Source organism: Hippocampus comes, unplaced genomic scaffold, assembly GCF_001891065.2.
Source record: "Hippocampus comes isolate QL1 unplaced genomic scaffold, H_comes_QL1_v1.1 scaffold7, whole genome shotgun sequence".
Taxonomy (NCBI): domain Eukaryota; kingdom Metazoa; phylum Chordata; class Actinopteri; order Syngnathiformes; family Syngnathidae; genus Hippocampus; species Hippocampus comes.
In genome coordinates this window covers 7705401-7730243 of record NW_017842060.1, presented here as the reverse complement: position 1 = coordinate 7730243, position 24843 = coordinate 7705401, and the positions used below count along the sequence as shown (strand labels likewise).

At 41.7% G+C, this 24843-nt stretch overlaps 2 protein-coding genes and 1 long non-coding RNA gene across 6 annotated transcripts; 2 read left to right on the top strand and 1 right to left on the bottom strand.

Annotated features, from left to right (window-relative positions):
• The first annotated feature begins 607 nt into the window (after positions 1 to 607).
• LOC109511415 (uncharacterized) lies at positions 608 to 5860 on the top strand. Of its 3 annotated transcripts, XR_002167327.1 has the most exons (5): positions 608 to 830; positions 942 to 1045; positions 1891 to 1933; positions 3331 to 3638; positions 4213 to 5860. It is a non-coding gene; the product is annotated as an uncharacterized LOC109511415 (long non-coding RNA). The 3 variants fall into 3 exon arrangements; XR_002167326.1 differs by lacking the exon at positions 942 to 1045 and having other exon boundaries at positions 613 to 830; XR_002167325.1 differs by lacking the exons at positions 608 to 830; positions 942 to 1045; positions 1891 to 1933 and adding an exon at positions 2293 to 2471.
• Positions 3972 to 11734, bottom strand: utp6 (UTP6 small subunit processome component). The gene is made up of 19 exons (XM_019862500.1): positions 11469 to 11734; positions 10963 to 11047; positions 10835 to 10876; positions 10645 to 10737; positions 10322 to 10369; positions 10186 to 10249; positions 9972 to 10090; positions 9806 to 9883; positions 9483 to 9564; positions 9321 to 9402; positions 9062 to 9240; positions 8371 to 8450; positions 8105 to 8182; positions 7583 to 7762; positions 6797 to 6877; positions 6570 to 6679; positions 6431 to 6497; positions 5716 to 5788; positions 3972 to 4423 (listed from the first exon to the last, which is right to left on the bottom strand). The coding sequence occupies exons 1-19, from the start codon at positions 11558 to 11560 to the stop codon at positions 4269 to 4271; spliced, it is 1788 nt and encodes a 595-aa protein (XP_019718059.1). The 5' UTR covers positions 11561 to 11734; the 3' UTR covers positions 3972 to 4268.
• Positions 11735 to 14019: 2285 nt separating this feature from the next.
• On the top strand, positions 14020 to 24733 carry suz12b (SUZ12 polycomb repressive complex 2 subunit b). Of its 2 annotated transcripts, none has more exons than XM_019862050.1 (17): positions 14020 to 14351; positions 14580 to 14724; positions 17181 to 17227; positions 17303 to 17367; positions 17458 to 17526; positions 17620 to 17669; positions 18186 to 18271; positions 18342 to 18573; positions 18648 to 18753; positions 19452 to 19557; positions 19658 to 19835; positions 20029 to 20114; positions 20219 to 20362; positions 21627 to 21784; positions 22120 to 22318; positions 23184 to 23263; positions 23538 to 24733. In XM_019862050.1, exons 1-17 carry the CDS (start codon positions 14337 to 14339, stop codon positions 23851 to 23853), a joined length of 2082 nt encoding a protein of 693 aa, XP_019717609.1. In that variant the 5' UTR covers positions 14020 to 14336; the 3' UTR covers positions 23854 to 24733. The 2 variants fall into 2 exon arrangements, with proteins under 2 accessions (XP_019717609.1, XP_019717608.1); XM_019862049.1 differs by having other exon boundaries at positions 20026 to 20114.
• The last annotated feature ends 110 nt before the right edge of the window (positions 24734 to 24843 follow it).

Sequence of the window (24843 nt, the reverse complement as noted above, 5' to 3'; positions counted from 1 at the left end):
ACACACACACACACACACACACACACACCATCTTCATTATCACCATCACAGACGATGGGAAGACTGTCCTGCTTACTAATTATTGTACTCGCAACAATAAAGTCAGTACTCTGGATGATCTTAAAGCGAGCTATTTAGCAAATGTTTTCATCTTGGAACCCAAACATACTAAAATACATCATCATCATCATACAAAAGTCGTATTTAAAAAAAAATCCCCTACAAAAAAAATGTATGCATGCATGCTCAATTTTTAGTCAAATAGCCAAAACAGTATTTTCCTATGATCCCCCAAAAATGACCTGCAACTAATTTTTGGACCCCGAGCCATAGTTTAGGTCGCGTTTATGGATACATACCATGTGAAGGTAATGCTGCCTGTTGGTCTCTCGTAGGTTGGTGTCACCTCCATGCAGCAGCATCCACAGTAGCCTCATGGGGCTGGGGGGTGTCGGGGGGGCATCAGCCACTGTATGTCTGGTGGCCTGGCTCTCTGCAGGAGAGTCCAAACTTCCCCGTTCGACCACATTATCCTTTAAGAGGGGTGGGTGGGCAAATCTTGTGCAACAGCTCGGATAGTCCCCCCACCCACCCACCATCCCACCTCACCACCACCACCACCACCGCCAGCAGCAGCAGTACAACCACCCCTTGCGCATGATCATCTCCTGAAACACACGCAACAGTGTCCTACAAAAAAGAAAGAGCCCTCACCGCGAGTGAGAGATCCCGGGTGGGTGCGCACCCCAGCCAAAGCGCCGTGTCAGGGAGAGCCAAGCCGGCCTGAGGCAGACGGAAGAAGCTCCTCCTCCCCTTGTGGCGTGAAGACGGTGAGTGAGCGGGATATTCCCAAACAGCTGGAAAAGGAGGAGCCCCAAAAAAGCGGGGAAGTGAGTGGTAACCTGGTTATTTTCAGCGCGTCTTCACTGGCTCCTCTCCAGTTGTAGGTCTTTGGTGAGGGGGAGGGGGTCGCAGCGCTATTCCCAAGTAACCAGCAAGAGGAGGAAATGTCCACGCGTTCTGCTGCTGCGCGGCTTTCACCAAGGTGTTCCTTCCACCTCGTTGTGATTGTCAAGGCGGTGGTAAAGGTTTCATCCCGGCCGGGCTCATCTGGCCCCCTTCCCCTCCCCTGGACAGCGGCGTGGCGGCGCGGAGCGTCCCCCCGTGGCTGAGATGCGTCATTGCACGGCTGTCAAACCGGCTGGACCGTATTGGAGTGGTCACGTGCTGCTTGCTGTCAACGTGTTGCGTTCACGCATCGACTCGACATGTTTGAACAGTAGAAAGTGTTTTTAATTTAAAAATTAAACGTTAGTAATCTTAAATTTTTGCTCTCAAGTCAAAGCAAAAAATTGGCCGAGTGATGGTTTGCCACAATTTTTAGGGTCACTCCCAATTAATCCTGAACCTGAATCTGTAAGACAGGTATTGAAATCCAAAGTGTAGAAACCCTAACTTGAAACCTGAACCCTGCCAAGTTACCTTATTTTAAAACTCTGGCTATGGCATGAAGTCCTGTTGCTTGACAGTTGACACCACTAAATTTGAGCATTTTTCCTACCTTACAAACAAATTAAGTAATGGCCAAATTGTCGGATGTCTTTCAAATATTAATCCGAACAATTATCTTTTTAAGTGGGCTTTTCATCCCTGATTAACCGAGAAACCAGTCGGGCCGACAATCGCAAATGTTTAGCATGTTCAACATTTATAATCCCCAAAACGTGTTTGTAATCAACACTGCGTGGAGCCGAGCCATGGCCTCTGATTGTGATGTAAAATATCTTGAATTAAACATGACCACAATTAAATATGACAAGGGCAAGAGTTTTGAACAGGAATGTTCTATTTCTTCAACTATTTTTTTCTTTTTTTCTCTACTGTATTTAGCGGCAGTCTGGATATCCTGTTGCACCATGCTGTCTCCCCACAGGTTAGTCTCTACATCAGACATCGAGATGTGTTTACGCTGTTGGTCAACTCTCAGTACAAAAGTAAAACACACGCTTTATATCTCTTTTGTTTCCCCCGTCTACTCTTTTCCTTGTTTCCCCATTCTGTTCTATCCACAAGGCCATGTTCAACGTATAAGTGGATGTAATAGAGTAACTTTGTTTTGAGTTTATTTTAAAAAAAAAATTGATGTATTGACATATGTATGTGGTCATTTATGTCGGCTCTTCAATTTCAGGATGAATATATAATTATTATTCATATATATATTATTTTTTAAATTGACAGTATTTTTAAGATGGCTTAGTTTACATTGAAACGTGCCACCGGAAGTGATCCGCGCGCTCTCAAACTAGCTTGATACTGAAATTGGTCGCCTGTCAAAAGTGTCAGCGAGTGAAACAAACAGCCGGTCGACGTTTCAATCAACTAGAAAACATTATTCGCTCGATCTGGAACAATTTTGGACGAATGTTCCTCTACGTATCGACAACCGCGTCCACATTTGTCGCGTATTGGTGAGTTTGGGTCTTTTTGTTCCGCCGACACACTCCCGAAAGTCAGCCAGCCTTCTTGGTCATCAGCTGTTCTACAGTGAGCTCACTCGTTTAACCGAATGACATCAGAATGAAAGGCGACGGCGGTGAACATTTCCAAGGAAACTTGACTTGTGATGGTCTAATCACCACCAATGAGTACTCATGAATTTACTGAACAGTATCGACTTAGCGATTGAACACACATTTTATTTATTTTTGGCCTGACTATGCTCTATAAGACATTAATCATAGGTGTGTGTAGGAGGTTTGTAGTTTTTACCTTGGAGTTGCAAACATTTTCACTTGGGACTAGCTTGAGTTCTTTTGGTAGTTTATTCCTTTTGCTTGCAGTATAACAGCTGAATACTAATGCACCATGTGGGGTTCCACTAAATGACCCGAGTCTTCTGACCTCTGAACCCTTACGGCTTTCTATTCCATGAGCATTGCTTTAATGCATTGGTGTTTTATGATAAAATAAATGTAAATGAACCATTAATTAATATGAAAGACTGTTTATCTACTTCGGTTAGTTGCCTTACTAAATAAACAATTTGACTAGCAGTCTTTTCAGTGTTCACTATGACAGCTTCACAAAATGTTACTTAACAAGTGCGGTGTAACCATAAACCATGAGCAAGATTGCAAAAATAATGCAAACAAATCTCGCTTTATCAATTCGACTTCTCATGTTTTATACTGCGATATGTAAACATGCACTGCACTTCTTTAAAACTCAAATTACCTAGACACTAAAGCGTAATCGTCCAGAATCTGTATACAGTGTCAAGTTATTGCCCATAACCCACTAAGTGTTGTCCTGTGTGTGTCATCACAGTGGTGAAGACCCAGTGAGCAGTGGCTGTGTCGGGCGCCCGACTGCAGGCGGCCCCCTCAATGGTTTCTCCCACCATGAAGGCACTGGTGGATGCTGTGTGGGCGGTATGGAGCATCGGGGCCTCCATCTATGACTACATCCACACTAGCGCCATGGAGGAGCGCATACACACACTGGAGAAGGTTACCAGCATCCACCAGTGTGCCATTGGGCTGCTCTCGGCGGCCATCTTGGTGCTCTTCTCTTACATCTTCGTCAAGAAGATTTGAGAGTGAAGCAGACTGTGGGGATTCAAATTATGTTGCAAGGTGAAATGATTATAATTATCATCATCTCTCTTTTGGGAACAGCATGCATAGTCCATTTAACATGAACTGCGATGTCTTATTAGCGTTATGGACACCTAACTTGCTAATGACAATAGATTTAAAATGACTCTTCGGGGGATCTGAACAAATACACAAAACGTACAGTGGTGCGTCGAGTTAACTTTTTGAGGTATGAGCTGTCGCCCAACCGATTTTTTTCCCCCGACCGACAACGTACATGTCTGGATTTAATTATGTAGAATTAGAATTTGATTTAAAAGAATGTGTTTGTATGACAACCCCTTGAATTAACTTCATTGAATTTAAAGACACTTTGCAAAACAAATTTGACAGTTTTATTTCAACAGTATCCTAGTGTGTCTTTTTAATTGGAAATTCCACCGGCATAGGTTTGCAACGTCACACAAATATATAAAGTGGAACTACAACTGGAAACATTTCTCTGTACATCTCTGGAGAACATTTGGAATCTGGACACCAGACGATGTAAAACTTGGTCAAACAATCCATGCCTCCAATGAAAACCAGCCAACATCTTCATGTGCTCCCGCAGGCTGAACAACTCCTGCTGATTAAAGAACATGCAACCTGCACTTCTTCAAACCGCACTCAGAGGTGTCCAGTCTGCAGGAGCGTGTATTTGGAGGTGAACCTCTCTACGCTTTCGCCCTCCAGAAACTTCATGGCTCTCCAGTGGATCTTGCCGCAATTCTCTGGCCGCCCGAGGGGTCCCATCTCCTCCTGGATGTACTCCAGCCACAGATCTTGACAATCGCACAGGTCAACATGGAAAAAGAATACTCAGATCAACCCAAAATTAGAAACTATAGTGGTACTTCAGCGTATGAGCGCTTCCCGTTACAAGTTAGTTACGAGTGCCAACTATGGTGAAAGCAAACTTCACAACAAACAGAAGTTTTGTTATAATGAACAATTCTGCCAAAAAGATGCAATGTGCTTGCGTCAAGCTGCTTATTGCCACTCACAGTTGAATTTTACTGTCAAACTAAACATAAAACAAATAGAATGACAAGTTGTGTATTTAATCAAAGCACATTAACTTGTTTTATAAAAGTTTGCTTAATGCTAGCATTCAAGGCAAAACGCCATACTGGCTAATGAAACTACCATCACTGTTGTGGCACTTCTAATACTTTAAACAACTTGTATTTGACCGCAAGCAGACAGATCGTGCACCAATGGTCACAGGCACATATTCTTTATCCTCTGAGGAAAAACAACTGATTTCATTGCACTTTAGTTGAGACTGTCTTCTGTTTCAATCAACATCAGGTACTGTATGCCTGTTTTATACTGCCCCCTGGTGGCCAATATGAACAAACCAAAATGAGTAGCATACTGCATATTGATTTGACACGATGCGCATATTCATTAAATTCTATTCATGGACATCATTACTATGATTTGACAGAGTAAAATAGGATACTCGACAAGATAGCACACAACCCGTAAAAACGGTCAAAAATCTCGACGCTTCTGCTGATTCACACACTTGCCCCTCATTACTTGGAGCTTCCTATTTCGCCCCTTGTTTTGCGGGCTATGCTCCACACTTTCAGTTCAAAAAGAGAAAAAATATTGGAATATGGCTCCAAAAAGAGAAAAAATATTGGAATATGGCTCCAACAAGTATGCTTCCATCTCTGTTGGAACAATTTGGGGAAGGCCGTTTTGTGCTCCACTGAATAAATGAGTCCTTTCAGGGACAGCGGTTACTACAGTGGACACATTATCATGTTATCAGGTTACAGGTTATTATTATTTGTGCATGAAAAGGTTAAATAGGTTTAAACAAAGGGTGTGGAAGCCAACATAGCAGGGACCAACTCCTTGTTTTCTCACATTTTCACTTTCTGTTTGTTTAATAGCCACATGTCCCAATTCTTTTTTTTTTTTCATCCTTCTCACCCCCCTGGTTTTCTTATTTATCTGTTTAAATAACAATTTTAAATAACGTGATAATGACATCTTGAAAATAAATGGTTGGACTGACAGTACAGCGCCTGACGGACTATTTGACCCAAACGCATCTCACCTTCATCAGAGGAGCCGAACTCTTGCAGGACCCTCTCGTAGTAGTCCCTCAGATTGTCCATCTTTGGGATCTCCTGCATGAACGACACCATGTTAACTCAAATCTCAAAATAAAACCTCTGCCTCTTTTTTTTCCCCTCCTAGCATTTAGGCCTACTTCACAGCTGGATGTTAATGTTGGTCATGATGGTGGAACTTGGGAGAGCCACATTTTTTTAGGTTGTACTTGGTGTAAAAGGTTTGAGAACCATCTAAAGAATGACTGACACAAGTGCGTTTTGCTTTTTGTGGTGTCCGCATACAAGGGCAACGGTGATGGCAAAAATCAGAAATGAAAGTTATTGTGCCATAGTACATGAGCAATCTCGTTCATGAAATATCAAGTCATCCCTCCTCATGATGTTTCCATCAGGCCTTTCCAAAGGGTGAGTGGTTTTACTTTATTTTTGTTTTGTTCTACACCAATGAAGTTATTGTTACACTTGTATAATAGTTAAGAAACGTTACCATGTCATTTAAAAAAAAATACCATCTATAGTTGTTAAAGGTTTTATGATGCTGACAGTTAAACCCTGAACAAATGTATTCATTTTACATCATTTCCTGGCCAAAATTGTTTGGAAATGAACAAGTCATGAGATGGATTTTGGGGGGGGGGTCCACCTTATTTTAATAGCTCACTTTCTTAATTATATGACAGTATTTAATGCACTCACTTGTTCTTTTTCAATCTGTATCATTTTGGTGAAGAACATTTTGGATAGCGGTCGGTTCTCCTGTAAACTAAAACACACACACGTTATTCCGCCCTTTACAGTCTTCAATTTGCACAATTGCGAAGCTCGCTTAACTTACCTTGTGAAAGTCTTTCTCGCTTTCTTGTATCCCCCGTTGCCGTATGACCAATCAACGTAGCTCTCTTTCATCTCCACGGCAACTGCGGGCACCGCAGACGAAAGACCTCTCTGAGAACAAGCGGGGAAGAACAAAGTGTCCGGCAAAAGTATTATCATCATCGTCATTGCATGGACGCTAATGACTGTTCAGTGTGGATCGCCATGTCTGGTGGATTTGATTTGGACCTTGAAAATGGCCTCCGTCTCCTCTGGATTCTGGTTGGCGGTGCTCCACTGGATCTGCAGCCGCCAAATTGGTAAGCTTTCCTGCGAGCCCAAAAGGACACCGTTCAGTGCAGAAGCTTCTTCATAATCATGCAGACACATTTATGATGAGAATTCCATTCATTTTAAATTCCGCCCATCATGCTCAGGGTCATGGCGGAGCTGGAGTCGATCTCGGCAAACTACATCCAAGGCAAGTCAAGCCCACACCAGATGCTTAAAAAGTCAGCTATGTGAAGCACTATAGTAGCAGTTATCTAGAACCAAATTATGGATAATAAATCTGATTTTGTTTATTGTAGTACTTTATTGCTTGCTATTTATGACTTCAAAGCGAACGTGGTTATTGTCATTGCATGTATTTCTCATAGTTTTACGTTTAGTTTGACAGTGGAGGCATTTCAAGATGCCGGGTGGTTTCACGCCTTCTAAAGTTGCATCAAGTGTCATAATCTTCCTCACGCTGTTACTCCTCACGGCTCAAGTCTAATCAAAAGCCGGGCAAAAGAAGAAATTATTTTCTTGACTATATGAGTATGTCCATGGTGGTCAAGTTTTAATATAGTTCATAATCATTTTCATTCCTTCTGAGAATTCATTTTTTTAGGGTTATTTCATGTTGCCTACTGTTTTCATGAGGACTAAGGGGAATGATAGAGGAAGGTGAAAGGATGGAATGGCGGCTAATTTAAGCGAGGAGACACCGCTGTAGGCGTGTGGTTTGCGTGTGTGTGTGTGGTTGTGTACCTTGGGATGGATGTTTGTGAGCGCCTTGTTGAACAGCCGTCCGACGTCATCCCTCCCCAAGTGAACCAGCGTCTGCAAGGCCATGCTCCAGGACGACACTGATTGGCTGTAGTGCTGCGTGGCTGCTATTGCGATGTTGGCTGCGCCCTCTTCATCTCCCGACGAGAGCAGGATCTGCAGCTGCACGAGGATATTGTGTTAAAACTTCAGCGCGACAGAGACAGAATCCGTCTCGGGATACTCTAAACAAAGCGGTGGGCAAATCCAGTCCCGAGTGTCACTATTCCATCCATCCGATTTCTAATCGGGCTGCTTTTCTGCATGTTTTAAATGTCGCCCTCCTCCAACATGACTGATTCAGACAATCAGGAACGTGATCAGGCTTCTGTAGCGGTCGGTGATGAGCTGATCATTGGAATCAGGCTTGTTGGAGGATGGAAACATCTAAAGCATGCAGGATAGCGGCCTTCGAGGACCGGAGTTGCCCACCCCTGCTCTCACACAATTGTTCTTCTGTCTTACCCAGTTCTTGTAATAAGCCTCTTTCAGCAGTGAGGAGTTGTGCGCGCGCCGCAGAACTCCCAGCAGCCTCTCTTGTCTCTGTAAGCAATTTCATTTTCAGGGAGCAGGAGCCTAGCCCAGCTGACTTTGGGCAAATAGTGCACCTGGTCGACAGTCAATCACAACGCACTAACAACCATTCACATACACACACGCTAAGTTGACACAAGCATTTTCTTGTCTTTTATTCGCACACAGGGACAACGTGCAGAGCCACCATGGATTACCTTGTCCACCAGCTGTTGGACGTTTGTCTTCCTTTTCACCCTCTCAAGACAGAAGGCGATGTAGGAGGTCCACATGGGTTCTGCAGGAGGTAACAACAACATCACAACAGATATGTGAACTCAAATTACCATATTTCCTCCAAAACTTGAATCCAATCACTGTATTTTCCTCAAAAATTCCAAGATGAAATTCCTTTATTTCCTCAAAATAGAAATCTAATCCTCAAGCTACCTTTCAAGGAATTTAATTTTTTTTTTAACATAAAGTGACCTTACCGTAATTGTGTAAATAAACACCCCTGACCAACTCATTAGGAAATATGGTCCGCAATAGTCAGTGAACAATTACATGTCACTTTTAACAACTGTATACCGTATAGGAGCAAAAGTATTGGGACATTTGGCCTTTATAGGCTTTCTACAAAATGTTAGTAGTGTGCGGGGAGTGTTGTTTGTTTTAAAAAAAACATCTAGGAGGTCAGATGACCCACACTCTCCTCCACTCCATCCCAAAGATGTTTGATGGGCTTTCTGTCAAGTTTTTTCACACCAAACTCACCCAAGCATGCCTTTAGGAATGTTGCTTGGTGCACTGGGAACAGAAAAGCATCTACCCGAAATGTTTTCAATCATCCCACATGTCTTGGGATAATTTATTCTAATTATAATTTATGTATGTGAGGACTCTTACCAGTGTTGATTCTTTCGAGTCCTTTTTCGTAAACCTGGCAGCATTGCGCCTCTCTCCGGTCAACTTCCAAAGCGCGGCCCATGACGGTCTGGAGCTCCTCTCCCACTCCTGGAGCATCCAGCTCCCTCTTGGCCAAGAAGTTCCATGTCACGCTGTCATCTAGGAATTTGGTTTGCAGACTGGAGAACAAGTGGACAAGAGGATCTGCGTAAGCGTCATCTTGGATGTTTGGGACAGAAAAGATTTAGTCGTGACTCACTCCTGGAGGATGGCCTCTTGGAAGTCTTTGGTGAAGTCAAAAATGGATGCAATGTTGAGGAGTGAGATGACAAACTCTGCGTCTGTGGGACATAAAGTTACTTAATACAGTCAGACAGTATAGTAAAACAATGTCAGAATTTAAAATAAGAGCCAAGCCCACCTTTGTTTTTGTCTGTGGCATCGTTGTACACAACCATTGCCAGTTTCCCACTCAGGATCTCTGCAGAGAACTCGTAGCCAGCCTTTCACCAATAAAAACAATTGAAGCATGTCATTTACTTTATCATCCATCTTCTACAGTGCACCTGAAAAGCACTTTACTTTTCCTACATCTTTTCAATTTAACCCCATATATCAACCGAGATTTCTTTCTTTCTTTGACACATTCTTTATATACATTTGTAAACGTGTTTACATTTTTACAACTTTTTTAATCTGAGTAAATTTGTTAATATAGAAACTTCGGGACGATGGCCCACTCACAATGTCAATGTGAGCCTTTTCCAGCTCTGCCTTCTGCTTCCTCAGCTTCTCACAGTGTAGCAGCTCCATGCGGAAGTACTGCAACACATGGCAGAATTAGCTTGGATGCTTTTTTTCAGTGTCAAAATGAGTGAAAGTGGCCCATATATATGTTCTTGCTCCCTACTTCTTGGTAGAGTTTTCTGTTGCCTGGGTGGAAGCGCAGAGCCCTGAGGAACAAATGTCGGGCACTTTCCGAGGAATTCCTCTCTTCCAACTCGCTCTTGGCTGCCATGATCCACAGCGCTAGAGGCAAACAGCAGGACACAAGCCAAAACAGCGTCAAGATATTTGGCTCATATTCCCCGAAAATTATTAAAAGGGTAGAAGCCAGAGGGTACCTGGTTTATCGGGGTGGATGGCCAGCATCGCTGAGAACACCTTGCTGAGCTGCCCCTGCGTGGACTGAGGAAAGATACCATGACCACTTACACCTTTGCTACATCAGTGAATTGACAAGAATGATTTTGTACGTACCCATTTCTTACAGAAGGCGACGTGCGAGAGCCAAAGCTGCACGTCATCCTGCAAGGCAAAGGTACTGGTTTTCCATTGGTTTATTTCATTTTCATCTATTCCAAACTGCTGTTACAATAATACAAATTGCATCTTATGAGACCACTAAATGTCATTGAATATTGTTTTCGTCATACAGTCACCTCCTAAAAATATTGACTTTTTCTTGTAACAGTACAGTTGTTAATCAATTACCAGTGCAACATAATAGGATTGTTTCGCTCTGGTGGTGCAACACGTCCTTATCATATTTTATCAGCGGGAGGATGCCCTTCCGAAAGTACCTTCCACTTATTTGTGGCCCTTCTGAAGACACTGTTGATTCTGTGTATGATGGGAAACTCGATTTCTTCCTTCTTGAACTGGTAGCGTATGTGCTGCAAAAGCAGAAGCGTAGATGAGAAGCAGTTTGAAAAACAGCCCGGAGCAATATAATGATCGTCATCACGTTATAAATATAATAGATCCACCAACCGCTCTCCTCTTCTTGACCAACTCCAGGACGTTGATTTCGTACTGCAATTTAACAACAATCTCCATGAATGAGCCTTTTCAACATCACTTAGTTTAATGTGCGTGAATTAGAAGTTTGATGACTCAACCTGTATGTATGCTATAAAGTCATCTTTATTGATGATCAGCCTGTGGAGTTTGTACTCCAGTGATGTCACCTTTTTGATGATGGCTCTGCAAAACACAAAGTTGTAACTGACTTAAGATGAGTAGAAGTCAGATATTATGCATATCTTCTCCCAATATTTAAAACACACAGGATTTTATGTGGTGAAAACAATGTCTTATTTTTAATTTATGGAAGAAATTCGAGAATAAGTAACTCGTCACTATCAGAGTGGTTGTGATGTCATTGGAAAATGTATTTCGTGCTTTTTACAGGCTCAATGGTTCGTATTTCATGCAACCATTTTTGAAAAGCTACTTTTACTAAAAGGTTTCCACACTTGTTTTTCTGTTCATGTTATCAAAATGCCTTTAAGGAGATGTTAAGGAATCCTACCACAAGTTATGTACGTGTGATGTTTGTTGTTTCTTGAATCAAAAGCGTACGATCATAATTCGAGCACATTTAACTTTGAGTGTGTTCTCTTACTTGACTTCTTTCTTGGTGAAGAGTCCCACTCTTTCCAGTTGCTCCAATTCCGGAATCCTGTCCTCGATCCGCTGCTGAACGATCTCCGCCATCTCGCCCCCTCAAAAGAATTACATTCACCGATATTTTGACGAAACTGAATGACCTAATGTCAGCTTTGTTAATGGATTACTATCAAACCAAGATCGTGCCACGAGACAGCTAACGTTAGCGACAAATCAATTCCCTCACACATGTCCGGAAGTTATGATTCTCTACACTTCCGGGTCCTTTATCAAATAACTCCGACGGGAAAACAAGTACAGTATACAGTATATGTAGTACAGATTAAATAATAAGGCTATACTGTAGTAATTATTACATCTCATTACGTATATCGTGTAAATCAGGAGTTCAATAACTTTTTTTAACCAAGTACCACCTCACAAAAACTAGTAACCTTCATGGCCAAAATTAAAATACAGTAACAAACATGTTTTCATCTTAAAAAAAAACTTAGCAGTGGTTGTACAGTATTCCCAAAAAGTATATGGCCAATTCTAAGCTATTTGACCATACTTAACTAAATAAAACATATGCTTATAATATTTCCTTAAACCACATTGCACGTACAATAAAATAAAAAAATGTATTTCAATACATGCTTTAAAACAAACAGTTCTCAAAGATGAAATGCACATATGTACATAAAAGTTAGTGAAAAAGTTACTAAACTGTACTTAATAATATATAATATTATTATAATATACCTGTGTGTGTGTGTGTATGTATATATATATATATATATAAAAATAAAACAACAGTACTAGATAGAAAAATAAACAAATGAAGAGACAGTGTACAAAGATACAAACATTTTGTGTAAAATCGTGTAAATCAGGAGTTCAATAACTTTTTTTAACCAAGTACCACCTCACAAAAACTAGTAACCTTCATGGCCAAAATTAAAATACAGTAACAAACATGTTTTCATCTTAAAAAAAAACTTAGCAGTGGTTGTACAGTATTCCCAAAAAGTATATGGCCAATTCTAAGCTATTTGACCATACTTAACTAAATAAAACATATGCTTATAATATTTCCTTAAACCACATTGCACGTACAATAAAATAAAAAAATGTATTTCAATACATGCTTTAAAACAAACAGTTCTCAAAGATGAAATGCACATATGTACATAAAAGTTAGTGAAAAAGTTACTAAACTGTACTTAATAATATATAATATTATTATAATATACCTGTGTGTGTGTGTGTGTATGTGTATATATATATATATAAAACAACAGTACTGGATTGAAAAATAAACCAATGAACAGACTGTGTGCAAAGCTACAAACATCTTTTGAATAAGTTTTATCTTATTTTATAAATCTAAATTATATTTGTATTTAATTCAGTGATTCTTTCACCTACCACTACAGAGAGCCCTCGTATTAAGAGGCGCTTATATCATTAGTGTTGCTGATACCACACTATACTTGTCAGTGATATAAACAGATTGTTGCACATGTATTTAGTCGTTATTTTGATTTGTTAATCCTTACCAAGGTAATTTGGGGGGAGGGGGGCACAATTACACATTACATTCTCCAGTCAGAGTACAGTACTTCCCAAGACTCTTTCCTGGCTTTTCTGTGATGGATGGGATGGTGGCTCCAGCCAGTGAGAAGCGGAACCTGTCCACTACTTTACCTTTCTTGAGCACTAAAGACCTCAATTTTGCTGTCTTAAAGGTCATCCGAGCCCAGCCGATGATCTCCTCAAGGCCTTGGAGAATCCACCTGCTGTCTGGTACGGATGTCGTGATGACTGACAGTCAGGTCGTCCATGAAGGCTCTGATTAGGGGTTGGCGTACTCCTACCTCAGCTGCCTTGACTATTATGTTCATGGCGAGGGCGAAAAGGATGACTGAGATGGTGCTGGTTATAATGCCTTTCTCAAACCGATGCCAATCTGATGTACCTAATCCTGCGGTGAATGTTAGCCTGAAGTTACTGTAGTAATCCAGAATAAGGTCTGAAATTTTGCTGGGAACATGAAGTCGGTGGAGGGCGAGTTCAACAAGCTTGTGTGGGATGGACCCATTTGCGTTGGCGAGATCGAGCCATTGCATTTGCCTCCCTGAGGAGTTGTGTTACCACACCAGTATGTTCCAAGCAGCCAGGCACTCCAATGGATTCTATCCTTCTTAACGAGGTGTCAATGTAGATGTAGTTTGCTTTTTTTAAATAATGCTAGGTATTCACATCATTCCAAATGTACTTATTATAAAAATATTGCCAGGCTTTCACACGTGTGCATGATGCTGTAAAAAAAGCTACTTCAGTTTTGATAGTGATTTAATTAGTTTCGAAGATGGGTGAGTCAAAATTTGTAACGATACTTGGCGAGAAAATCTTTATATGCTGTAAAGGAAAATACGCAAGCCGGACAGTATGAACTCGTCCACTTGAACGCTCGCTTCGTTTCCCGCAAAATCGCAGAACCCAAGAGCGGGCACGCGTCACTTCCTCTTTCCAGTAGCCAATCGCAGCCGTGGATTCACACAGTGCAGTTCTCATTGGCTGACAAATGAGCAATGCTCTGTTGTTCATTCCAAATTGAAGGGACGCCGCTCGGCGATAAATTACTCTTAGATGGTTATTAATGTCACGAAAATTATACAGTCCATATCCGATAAAACAACAATATTCGTGGCTGTACGCGGCAACCCGGAGATCTACCGGTTCATTTGCCGGTCAACTATGCTAGCATCGCTAGCTAACTAGCCAGCGACCAGGTTCTCGTCGCGTCCTGTTCATCTTCATGGGCTTCCGCTGTTGATTCTTCCAGGCTTGTGCTGGGGGCAGCGAGGCTAACAAATTGATGCCATCCGCCAGGGTAGGTTGTCTTTATTCATGTCGAATGCACTTAAAGGTGAATTACTTCGTCAGTATTAGTTTCACGCCGGACCAAAAGAACACTGACCCAATCTTCATAGCGTGATAGCAAGTGTGGGTTTCGCTAGCCGCCGTGCTAGTCGTTGCGGTAACTTTTGCCGCACAGCCATTGTTTGTCCAGTAATTGTGTGTGTTTTAATGGTAACATTTATGTTATGTCCGCTCGTAGAATTCCGGCCACATTATGAGCGGGGCGGGTTGCAAAGCGAACGGTGCCGTGTACCCCGCCTCGTCGGCTATGTTGAACTCCGTGAAGAAGCCGAAGATGGAGCAGATTCAGGCCGACCATGAGCTCTTTCTCCAGGCCTTCGAAAGTGAGACTTCAGTCCTTTACTACGTCGCTGTTTGGTTTCGTTTCTCCAATATGTTCAATCAATAGTGTCTATTTGGTACTTTGCTCCCAGTTTAATTCTATTCAAGTCTTTTCCTCACAGCCCGTAATTGTAAACTGTCATCAATGTACAGTGGTATATTTAGTAATAAAATGTACTGTGTACATAATCATTTACTACTTTTGAATATAACAAAAAATAAACATGAAAAAACAGGAATAAAGTAGTGTCTCTGTAGTTAGATTATGTACTAACTAGTTTAACTCAGTAGACCAGCTGCCTTCATTTGGTTACAGGCAAGGTAGGGCAAGTTTAGTTGCCCACCGCATTTCATTTCCAAAACAATTCCAAGTGCTTCACATCAAACATTGAAAGCATTACACAAAGAAAAACTAAATATTAAGAGATTATTTAAAAATCATCTCAAATAATTAGATTACAGTGAAACTCCTCTACAACGAAATCATGTTTGCAGCAAGCCATTTTTCACAACAGGGGGTTTTTCACTGTAGCAAATTTGATCTCAGATGTAAACACACACACACAAACGTATGTGTACTCTTTATTTTTATTCCAATAGTGCATAAGTATGAGCACACACTTATTTGACACTTCATATAGTCCGTGTAGAAAGAAAAAAAAGGGAAAGAAATTGCGAAATTTACGATCAGCGTTCACTTTCACTTACATCAATTTCTTGGATAATGTATTTTATTTTGCTTCCTCTGTCTTTCATTTTGATCACTTTTACCCTCTCTTCCAGCGTCAGAGCGCTTCTTGTCTTAGCTGCTTAACATCCAAAGGTCCGTTTTGTAGCCATTTTAGCAATGCAACGTCCATGCTCGTATGAATCTAACAATAACAAATACTTCCTGGACCCGGTGGCTTTTCTTTCCACCATCTCACTGTCTCTAACTCGATCGCCACTCAAGACAGCGTTGCTCAGCGGATGTCATGCAATGAACTTTTAAAGCCAGCCACGGGACGCTTCGTAGCCCTCGATGGCCATAGTTAGCGCGATGGAACTCGCCTTCTCTCTAATTGGCGCCCCAGTTAGCGTAAGGTTTTTAGCATGATAACAAGTAAAGCATTCCAGGAAACGTTCGTTTATTTGACTGTCCGTCGAGCCACAAGCAATTTACTCTGAGCAGCTAATCGGATGGATTCCACTCTATCTTCCACGGATCTAGCTACAGTATCTACACACATAGATAGTGAGGTCCCTCTTGGCCAATCGGAGGCCAGGATGATGCTCAGTAAGCCAATGGCAGAGCAGCTATGAGTATGTTGCGTTCAGAAAAGTCGGAGCTGTGAACGAAATAAAAATCGTTCACTATTCCTGTAAAACTCATGCTATTAGAGTCACTTACATGTTGCCGTTTTGTATCCAATGAGAGTAAATAGCGGCGCGGACAGAGTTATTCCGTAGTATCGAGCGGGACTTGCTTGTGTTTGCGCCACTGCATGCTTCTGTATGGCTTCCGGGTTCCGGGTAGTGCAAATTCCGGTGTTATGAATTGATCGTTACTGTAACATCGTAGTCGAAATTTTAATGCATAGGTTTTTAGTCCGGGTGAAGGAATTTCCTTTTGAAAGAACTCTGTAGATGGGAATATTTACTGTCAACCAGTGTGGTGGTTGCTGTTGCCGTTTCCAAACGAAGCAGTAGAGGTCGCTGTTGGATTAGACTTTGTTGTAGTGAATCTCTTCGCCAGGCAAGAGCAGAGAAAAAGATTTCGTATAATGCAACAGGGTTTTTTGTTTTTTTTTTTTGTTGTATGGGGGGCAGGAGAGTGGGAATGGTGTTAATGCATGAAGATTTTTTCACACTACGGGGTACTTTCGCCCATGTAGTTCTCGCTGTAGAGGAGTTTCACTGTAAAACCAAGCATCATTCTAGATAAAAGTTGCTGTGCAAATGGGGCTTAAAAGAAGAGAATAAAGGATACATTTATGAGAATGCTGCAGTAAACAATATTATTAGCCCTGATTTAAATGAACTGTCAGTTTTAGCAGACGTCGGGTATTCGAGGAGTTTGTTCCTCAAGTGAGGAGCATAGTAATTAAATGCTGCTTCACTTTGGTTCTGGTTCTGGGAGCACATAAGAGACCTGTCCCAGTTGACCTGAAGGGTCTGTATGCTTCGTAGGTTTCTGGTACATCTTGTGTGTATTTTGGTCCAAGACAATTCAGAAATTATGAGACCACCAGCAAAGTTTTAAAATGTATTCTTTGACTCACAGAATTTGTGATTTGTGAATGGTGTGATGTGGTCCAGTTTCCTAGTGTTTACATTAGAGAGACTCATTTGATTGTTTTTCTCACAGCCCCAATCTCGAATCATTTAACTTGTGACATTTCTTTTCATTTGGTTGTTTATAACGTGTTAATATACATAGGGTTTTGTAGAAGTGCAGATTATTTGCTTTCTTTCCCAGAGCCAACACAGATATACAGATTTCTTCGCACCAGGAACTTGATTGCAGTAAGTTACGTTCTTATTTTTTTTCCTGAAAGAATTGAGTATCTAAAAAAACGACTGCATCCTCCTCCCTTTTAGCCGATATTTTTGCACAGGACTCTGACCTTCATGTCTCATAGAAATGGTCGCTCCAATGCCAAAAGGTACAAAAAGTGTCACTTATGCATCTGTCTCTACTCTCTGTTGTCTTATGTGCAAAACTTGATTCTAATTATCTTTCTTTTTGTTCCCAGGAAAGCATTCAAAGTAGATAACATGTTGCAAACTGTAGAGAAGATGAAGGGAGAGCAGGATTCTCCCAGGTAACATTGGCCGAAACGATCTTTCAGTGTTCCAACCAATAACCAAATAAATAATTGCATTTAACTTAATTTCCACTTTTGTGTGTGTTTTAGCTTATCTTCTCATCTGCAATTAACTTTTACTGGGTTCTTCCATAAGGACGGTAAGTAGACCTATGCTTGTACCCATAAGCATTGATGCACTGGCCAGAATAAGAATTTAAGGGAAATATTTACACATTGAAAGGTGTCCTCTGACTCCAAATGCCCCAAGAAAATAATGTAATGTTCTAAAATATTTGTATTTGCCATCTTTCATAGTCAATGCCCAAATTAGTCGCTGAGTGAGATGTGCGCTTAAGACAAATTAACACCTCCCTCACAAATATGTCTCCCTTTTCATATAAAGAAAAATGTTGTCATTATTTCATGTCATAGCCATCATGGGTCACAAGCATTATTAAATAATTATGAGCTGAGCCAATTTTCAACTCTCTTGGTAACCAAAAAGCACCTAGTGAGGCATGTAAACAGCCTGACAACATGCGTCCAGACTCAATTCAGCTGACCGTTTCCCGCCAAATATTAAAAATAATTTTACATGATGTGGTGATCTACTCTGACCGCCACACTTTTCCACCATAACGATGACATTGTTATTTTGACTTTCCTACGTCTAGAAAAGCCATCTCAGAACTCAGAGAATGAGCAAAATTCCGTCTCCTTGGAGGTGCTACTTGTCAAAGTCTGCCATAAAAAACGCAAGGTTAGTCGTCACATTCAGCCTCTTTCGTCGTGTCATCTTGTTTATTCGCTCATTCTTCTGCTCCTTGCAGGATGTCAGCTGCCCAGTTAAGCAAGTGCCTACAGGTAAAAAGCAGGTGCCTTTGAACCCTGACAGCCAGCAAAGCAAGCTGGCCTCCTGTCCCTCCTTAGTGGTGTCCAGCAACGAATTTGAGCCCAGCAACAGCCACATGGTCAAGTCGTACTCGCTCCTCTTCAGGGTGTCGCGCACGGGCCGGAGGGATGCCAATGGCCTGCCCAACGGCGAAGCCAACGAGAACATCGGTCAGCAGCTCCTCAAAGTCGACAGTGGCGCCTTCTATGATACAAATATAATGACAATATATCCGTGTGTGTAGATGTGAGAGATACTCAAAGTAGAAAGAAGAGGAACTCGTCTCATAAGGAAGAAGGGGACACAACAGAGACATATGTTGCTCAAATGACTGTCTTTGATAAGAACAGGTACATTTATGGATCTTTTATGACGCATCTACACTGATAAGAACAAATCATGCTGATTATAATGCGTGTGATGTTCCTGCTGCCAATATACTGTATTTTGTAAATACAACGTATTTTGAATAATCAAATTGTTTGCATCAGGCCAGAGCCTCCCGTGTCACAATTTAGTAAATGTCATATTTTTTCACGATTTATACTATTGGTCAGTCTGCACGTGTTACGAATTAATGACTACTCAGAAGTAAACAATGGCGTGTTCTCTTTGATGATGCAATGTTAATTGTTGGAACAAACGTGCTGTTTTTTCGGTCCTCTGAAAAGTGATGATTTGGGAGGTGTGGGGATTATGCCCAATGGCAGCGAAATAAAACGGACATCCTTTTTCTGTCAATGAAAATTCTGATGACGTAGATGCATACAGAATTGCACTGCTGCACCTTGCCGGTTGCCTTTCTGGTGTCATTTTCTTAACAAGGTGTGTTCCTTTTGTTTACAAGTCCATCATCCTTGAACAATAGAACTTTACTAAAACCGTATTTAGTTATTAAACTCACCTTTTGGCATTTACACACAATAACACATTAGGGAGGACAGTTCAGGCAAAAGTCGAATACATTGTGTGTGTTGGATCGTATTTGATTGTTTTCTTAATTAAGGGACTGGTTATTGTAAATGCCTCCTTTTTTTGACGTGTGCAGGAGGTTGCAGTTGCTGGATGGAGAGTATGAGGTGTCCATGCAGTGGATGGAGGACAGCCCTGTGAGCAAGAAGCGAGCCACGTGGGAGACGATTCTTGATGGCAAGGTGACGTTTGGCTCCGTGACGCTTACAATCCCGGTTCCACTGCTGGTCTTTGTCATCGCAAATCACTGACCAACGTGGTGTCGTGTCTCCCCTACTTCAGAGGCTGCCACCGTTTGAAACATTTTCTCAGGGACCCACATTGCAATTTACTCTACGCTGGACTGGTGAAGCCAGTGGGAAGTCTACAGCCCCCGTCGCCAAACCCCTGGCTACCCGAAACTCGGACAGCTCTGGCCCCATGGAGACCAGGACTAGTCACCACAGAGCCACCCCCTTGGGTGAGACCCTTGTTTCTTTACGAGCTGCATTTGAAAGACTCACCTGCATTTTCATTTTCATGTTGTACAGTTCAGCTCCAATATATTTATTTATTTATTATGAAAATGAACAACTGTATAATAGTAACAAGTTTTGATAAAGTGCTTTATTGACTGGTTGAACAACTCTCCTCCATGTATTCCTTTTCAGCAGTGAAGGAGTCGGTCAGCACAGATATCCAGATGAGGAAAGAACTCATCCCATGTGAGCCACGGCAAAAGTTACGGATATTTTATCAGGTAAACCACCTTTTAAGAAGAGTGATGATGCATAATGTACCACCGTCGACATGGCTTTCATCATCCAGTTACTGGACGTGTTGTCTGACCTTTTCCTGACTTAGTTCCTGTACAACAACAATACGCGGCAACAGACAGAGGCGAGGGATGACCTTCACTGCCCTTGGTGCACGCTAAATTGCAGCAAGCTCTACAGCCTCCTCAAACACCTCAAACTCTCACACTCACGTTTCATCTTCAACTATGTGGTAAGGAAGAATAACATTCCTATCATATCTTTTGTGGAAGTAAAAAGTATTTAAAAGTCATGAGGGTTTTTTTTTTTTTTTTTTTTTTTAAGAGGCATTTAAGAATCACGGGGAGTGCCTAAAATCAAAATATTCCGGTCAAACAAATTTAGATCTTGGCCGACAACTGCCATAATTATGCTAGTATTTCTGCTTGTGAATAGAAAGCAGCAGTCCAACCAACAAATCCAATTTTTGGGAGTCTTGATGAATCTTTCAAATGCATTTTACTGAAATAACACCTTGGCTAGAGATTATAGTTGTATTCATAAATTTACTCAACCTGGCAGTTGTGTACCAGACCTGAAAGAAAACACCCTTTAGTACATTTTAAACAGAATAATGAGTCATCATAAGGGGGTGCCAGGTTGAGCGAAATCACGATTGGCTGCAGACTGGAAGAGATGTTGCAGTGGGTGTACATTCGAGCCTGTGTATCACCGGGATGAGCTAGAAAACACGCAGCGGTTGACGGAGGAAGTGCGGCACAGTGTGCCGCAATTGGCAAAAAAAAAAAAAAAAGTTCCATGAAACATGTCGAGTGAAAAGTCCCAAAAATGATCTGATCACAAAAGCGATTGGATGCAATAATTTCACTTTTTTTTAAATACACAATAGACACTTTGTGATTTCAGCAAGCAGCTCGTGATAAGGAAGATATGCACATTTAAAATGAAACAAAGTTTTCACTTCCTCGGTTTAGTTCCTCTTGAAGAATAGCACAATCATGAAATGAAACATGGGGGGGAAAAAAGATGAGGTGGTCTATTGTTATGGTGTCAGTGATATTTTCCCCCAAATTGCCAGTATTCGTGCCAGAGTATATACAGGAAAATGTTGAGCAAAACGTCTATGCAGAATTGACGGTGTTATAGAGCAAATACAAGTGATTACTCATTGTTGTCCAAAGGAACGCATGTATCCCCCAGTTATTATTTTTAATTCCTTTTGTCAAGTTTGGTGGGGGGAGGGTGTCATTGCACACATGTACCACGGAAGGATGATACCAAAGCACTTCAAACAGATAATCAAAACCGACATTCACACCATACATCTATTTTTTTTTTTTAAAGCCTGCTTTTGCATTTAAGAAAAGATAGTCCTTTGTTTTTGCTTTTCTTTGGACACTGGTGATATTGAAATCTATGTAGGGGGAAAAAATTCACCATGGTGGTTGTCTTCAACAGTGTGTTTCAGATATTTTTTCCCATGTTTGAATTTGCAGCCTCACCCCAAAGGAGCAAGGATAGACGTGTCCATCAACGAGTGTTATGACGGCTCGTACGTTGGCAATCCTCAGGACATCCACAGCCAGCCGGGCTTCGCTTTCAGCCGCAACGGCCCCGTCAAGAGGACCGCCGTCACTCACATACTGGTTTGCAGGTAACCGAAAAGTGATTAAGATTGCACGACTGTCTGTCCAATGTGTTGTGTTGTGTCATTTGGTTATTTTGACTTCAAGATGGCGCCGCGAGAGTGGCTGCCTTTCCAGCAGCTCCTATATTTTGTTTTTCGACTTCTTCCTTTCATAACTTTGCTGCTGTGAATTGAGAATTTCTCCATTGCGAGACTAATAAAGGATTTCTTTTCTTATCTTATCTGTTGACCACACCGTAACATCGCTTGGAATGACTGCTTAAATGCATCAGCGCCAAAAAGTTGAGGCGGTGGTATTGTCACATGATACTATATGGTTACTTTGTGTTTTTCTTTTGCAGGCCTAAAAGGACCAAGCCGAGCCTGTCTGAGTTTCTAGAGTCCGAGGAGGGCGAGATGGAACAGCAGAGGACCTACGTGAGCGGACACAACCGCCTTTACTTCCATAGTGACAGCTGCATGCCGCTGCGACCCCAGGAGATGGAAGTGGACAGCGAGGATGAGCGGGATCCCGAGTGGCTCAGAGAGAAAACTGCAACGGTAAGAGCTGCCACTGCCTGCCATTTTTTTCTATTATGCCGACAGACTACTTAAACTGTCGGAGAATCGCATCTTTGCCACGACTTATCAGAAACTATTTGGTGAAATGATTAGAATGTTGTGTTGTGGGGGCGCCCTGCAGCAAATAGTGGATCTGTAATTCTTGCTCGCTCATAAAGGTGTGTAGTTGCGTATCGTTCTATAGATGCCACTAAATCCCAGAAAAAAATGTTCCATTCAACAAGGCTGTGGCCTGACTAAATGAAGCTTCTCCTCTCACTTCAACCGAGATGCTAGGTCTTAAGATGCAAAGATCCAAAGCAACATTTACATATTAGCCTTTGGCACGACCACAAGAACCGCTAATAGTAAAGTTTTTCGTTTCGTGAATAACTGACTGTACAATAATTAAACAGGTTCACGTCGCAGTTTGCAAGTCAAAAGCACAATTGCAAGCAGACGTCACACGCGAATGGGAATGTCTCCATTGTGAGACAAATAAAGGTTTTCTTATCTTATCCTTAACATCACATACACAGGAAGTCGGAAGCGAACTTTTTAGTTGAGGCCGTGGGAAGATGCTGAAAGTGTGGGAGCATTTCAGACTGAAACGTAAGGCGAGAACCGTGGCATGTAAACATTGTAATATGAACCTTGCACTCTGCTGAAGACGTCCAATGTGAAGCCACATCGGACCTGAACCAAGGTTACACTGTGCAAATTAGTGAAATTCTTTTTAATGTCCGGAGGTCTCCTTTGTGACTACTGTCGAATTTGTGGCTTGTTTTATTACCAAAATGACAAGTACAGCATAAACCCGTGATACTAATTGTTGTTCTGAGCATTTATTTACTTATTTGTCCAGCAACTGGATGAGTTCACAGATGTCAATGAAGGAGAGAAGGAGGTGATGAAGTTGTGGAACCTTCATGTCATGCAGCATGGGTATGTGGACACCAAATCATCATATATACTCACCAGCCACAACATTGATGCACTATATACAGTAAAATAGAAATACAAAATAAAAATTAATATAGAAAAAAAGGTAACAAATTGGCGTAAGAAGTATTTTCCTTTGCGTTAAAGGACGGAATTTGACTTGACTCTTTGAATCAAACGACTGAAATTAATTAACCTTTCGACCATAATAGAGATGAACCTGTCTACTGACTTGGATTTCTCATCCAATAAAGTTGTGGTGTGGTCTGTGTGGCAGCTTCATAGCGGATAACCAGATGAACCAGGCCATCATACTGTTTGTGGATGACTGTGGCGCGCACATCGTCCGCCGCAACCTCTGCCGCAACTTCCTCCTCCACCTGGTGAGCATGCACGACTTCAACCTGGTGGGCACGGCCACCATCGACCGGGCCATGGCGCGTCTGAAGCAGATCCAGGAGGAGCTCCCGGAGGATGCCGAGGAACGGCAAGAGCGCGCGCTGCTCGCGGCGGCGGGGAGCTGCAACGGCGGCGCGGCGTCTTCCGCTGTGGGGAAGCAGGGCAAGAGGACAAAAAGCGCTCTCACGGACTGATGCAGGCTTGTAGTAGTCGCAGGGGAGGGTTTTAGGGTTCTCCCCCTTCAATAAACATTTCCAACCTTTTGGTGCTTAGAGGTGGTCAGCAGAGCGTCTGACTGCAAACAGACCATTATACAAGGTAAACAAGTTTTTAAAACTTGAACTCAACCAAATATGAATGATGTAGAATTGAATCACCCACATCACGACTGGGTGATATGAACAGATTGCAGGGGTGGGGATGCCCGGTTCATGAGAGTATTTGATCCAAGCCCAAACAAATTTTTAACCCACAAAAGCTCCTAATATATATAATCTTGGTTTTTGTTTTGTTTCTTTTTCCTAATACAATTATATGGCCTACTCTGGAGGACTGGACCCTGGTTCCCCACCCTTGTTCTTGTGTGTCCGGCTAAGATGAGGATCGTTCGAACAACAGTTGAAACTGTACTGCTAACGTGAATTGTACACATACATGATAACCTTTTTAAAACCCATAGCTGATTACTTTTAGCACTTGATGTTTTTGTATTTAGAGATTTTCCGTTTTCATAAACTCAGAGCTACGCCCAAATGTGTTATACAGCCTTTCCTTAGTCATCAGTGGAGAATCTGAAGAACTTGTGTTTTAGTATCATTGTTGATACTGTGAGTACAAGAAATGTCAGGCCGTTTATACAATAAGGGAGTGTGTTTGGGCTACCCAAAACCTTTTTTTTCTGGACAATAGAGTTCAAAGAATAACAGTTAGATTATAGTTTTCGGTGCCGGTTTACCAAAGGGGTTATTATCAGTATTTTGAGTTCTGTTAGGGGTTTTTTTTTTTTTTTTTTTTTTTGGTGGCTTTGGGTATAAACTGACATTGATGGTTCATTCCCAACCCTAATTTGGTATATTTTTATCTGTAGAAGTCAGATTTATTTCTTTCATCTGGTGAAGAAAAAAAAGGGAGAATTTCTCGCCTTTTATTTACAAAACATCCCATTGAGAATCATGTAAAGACGT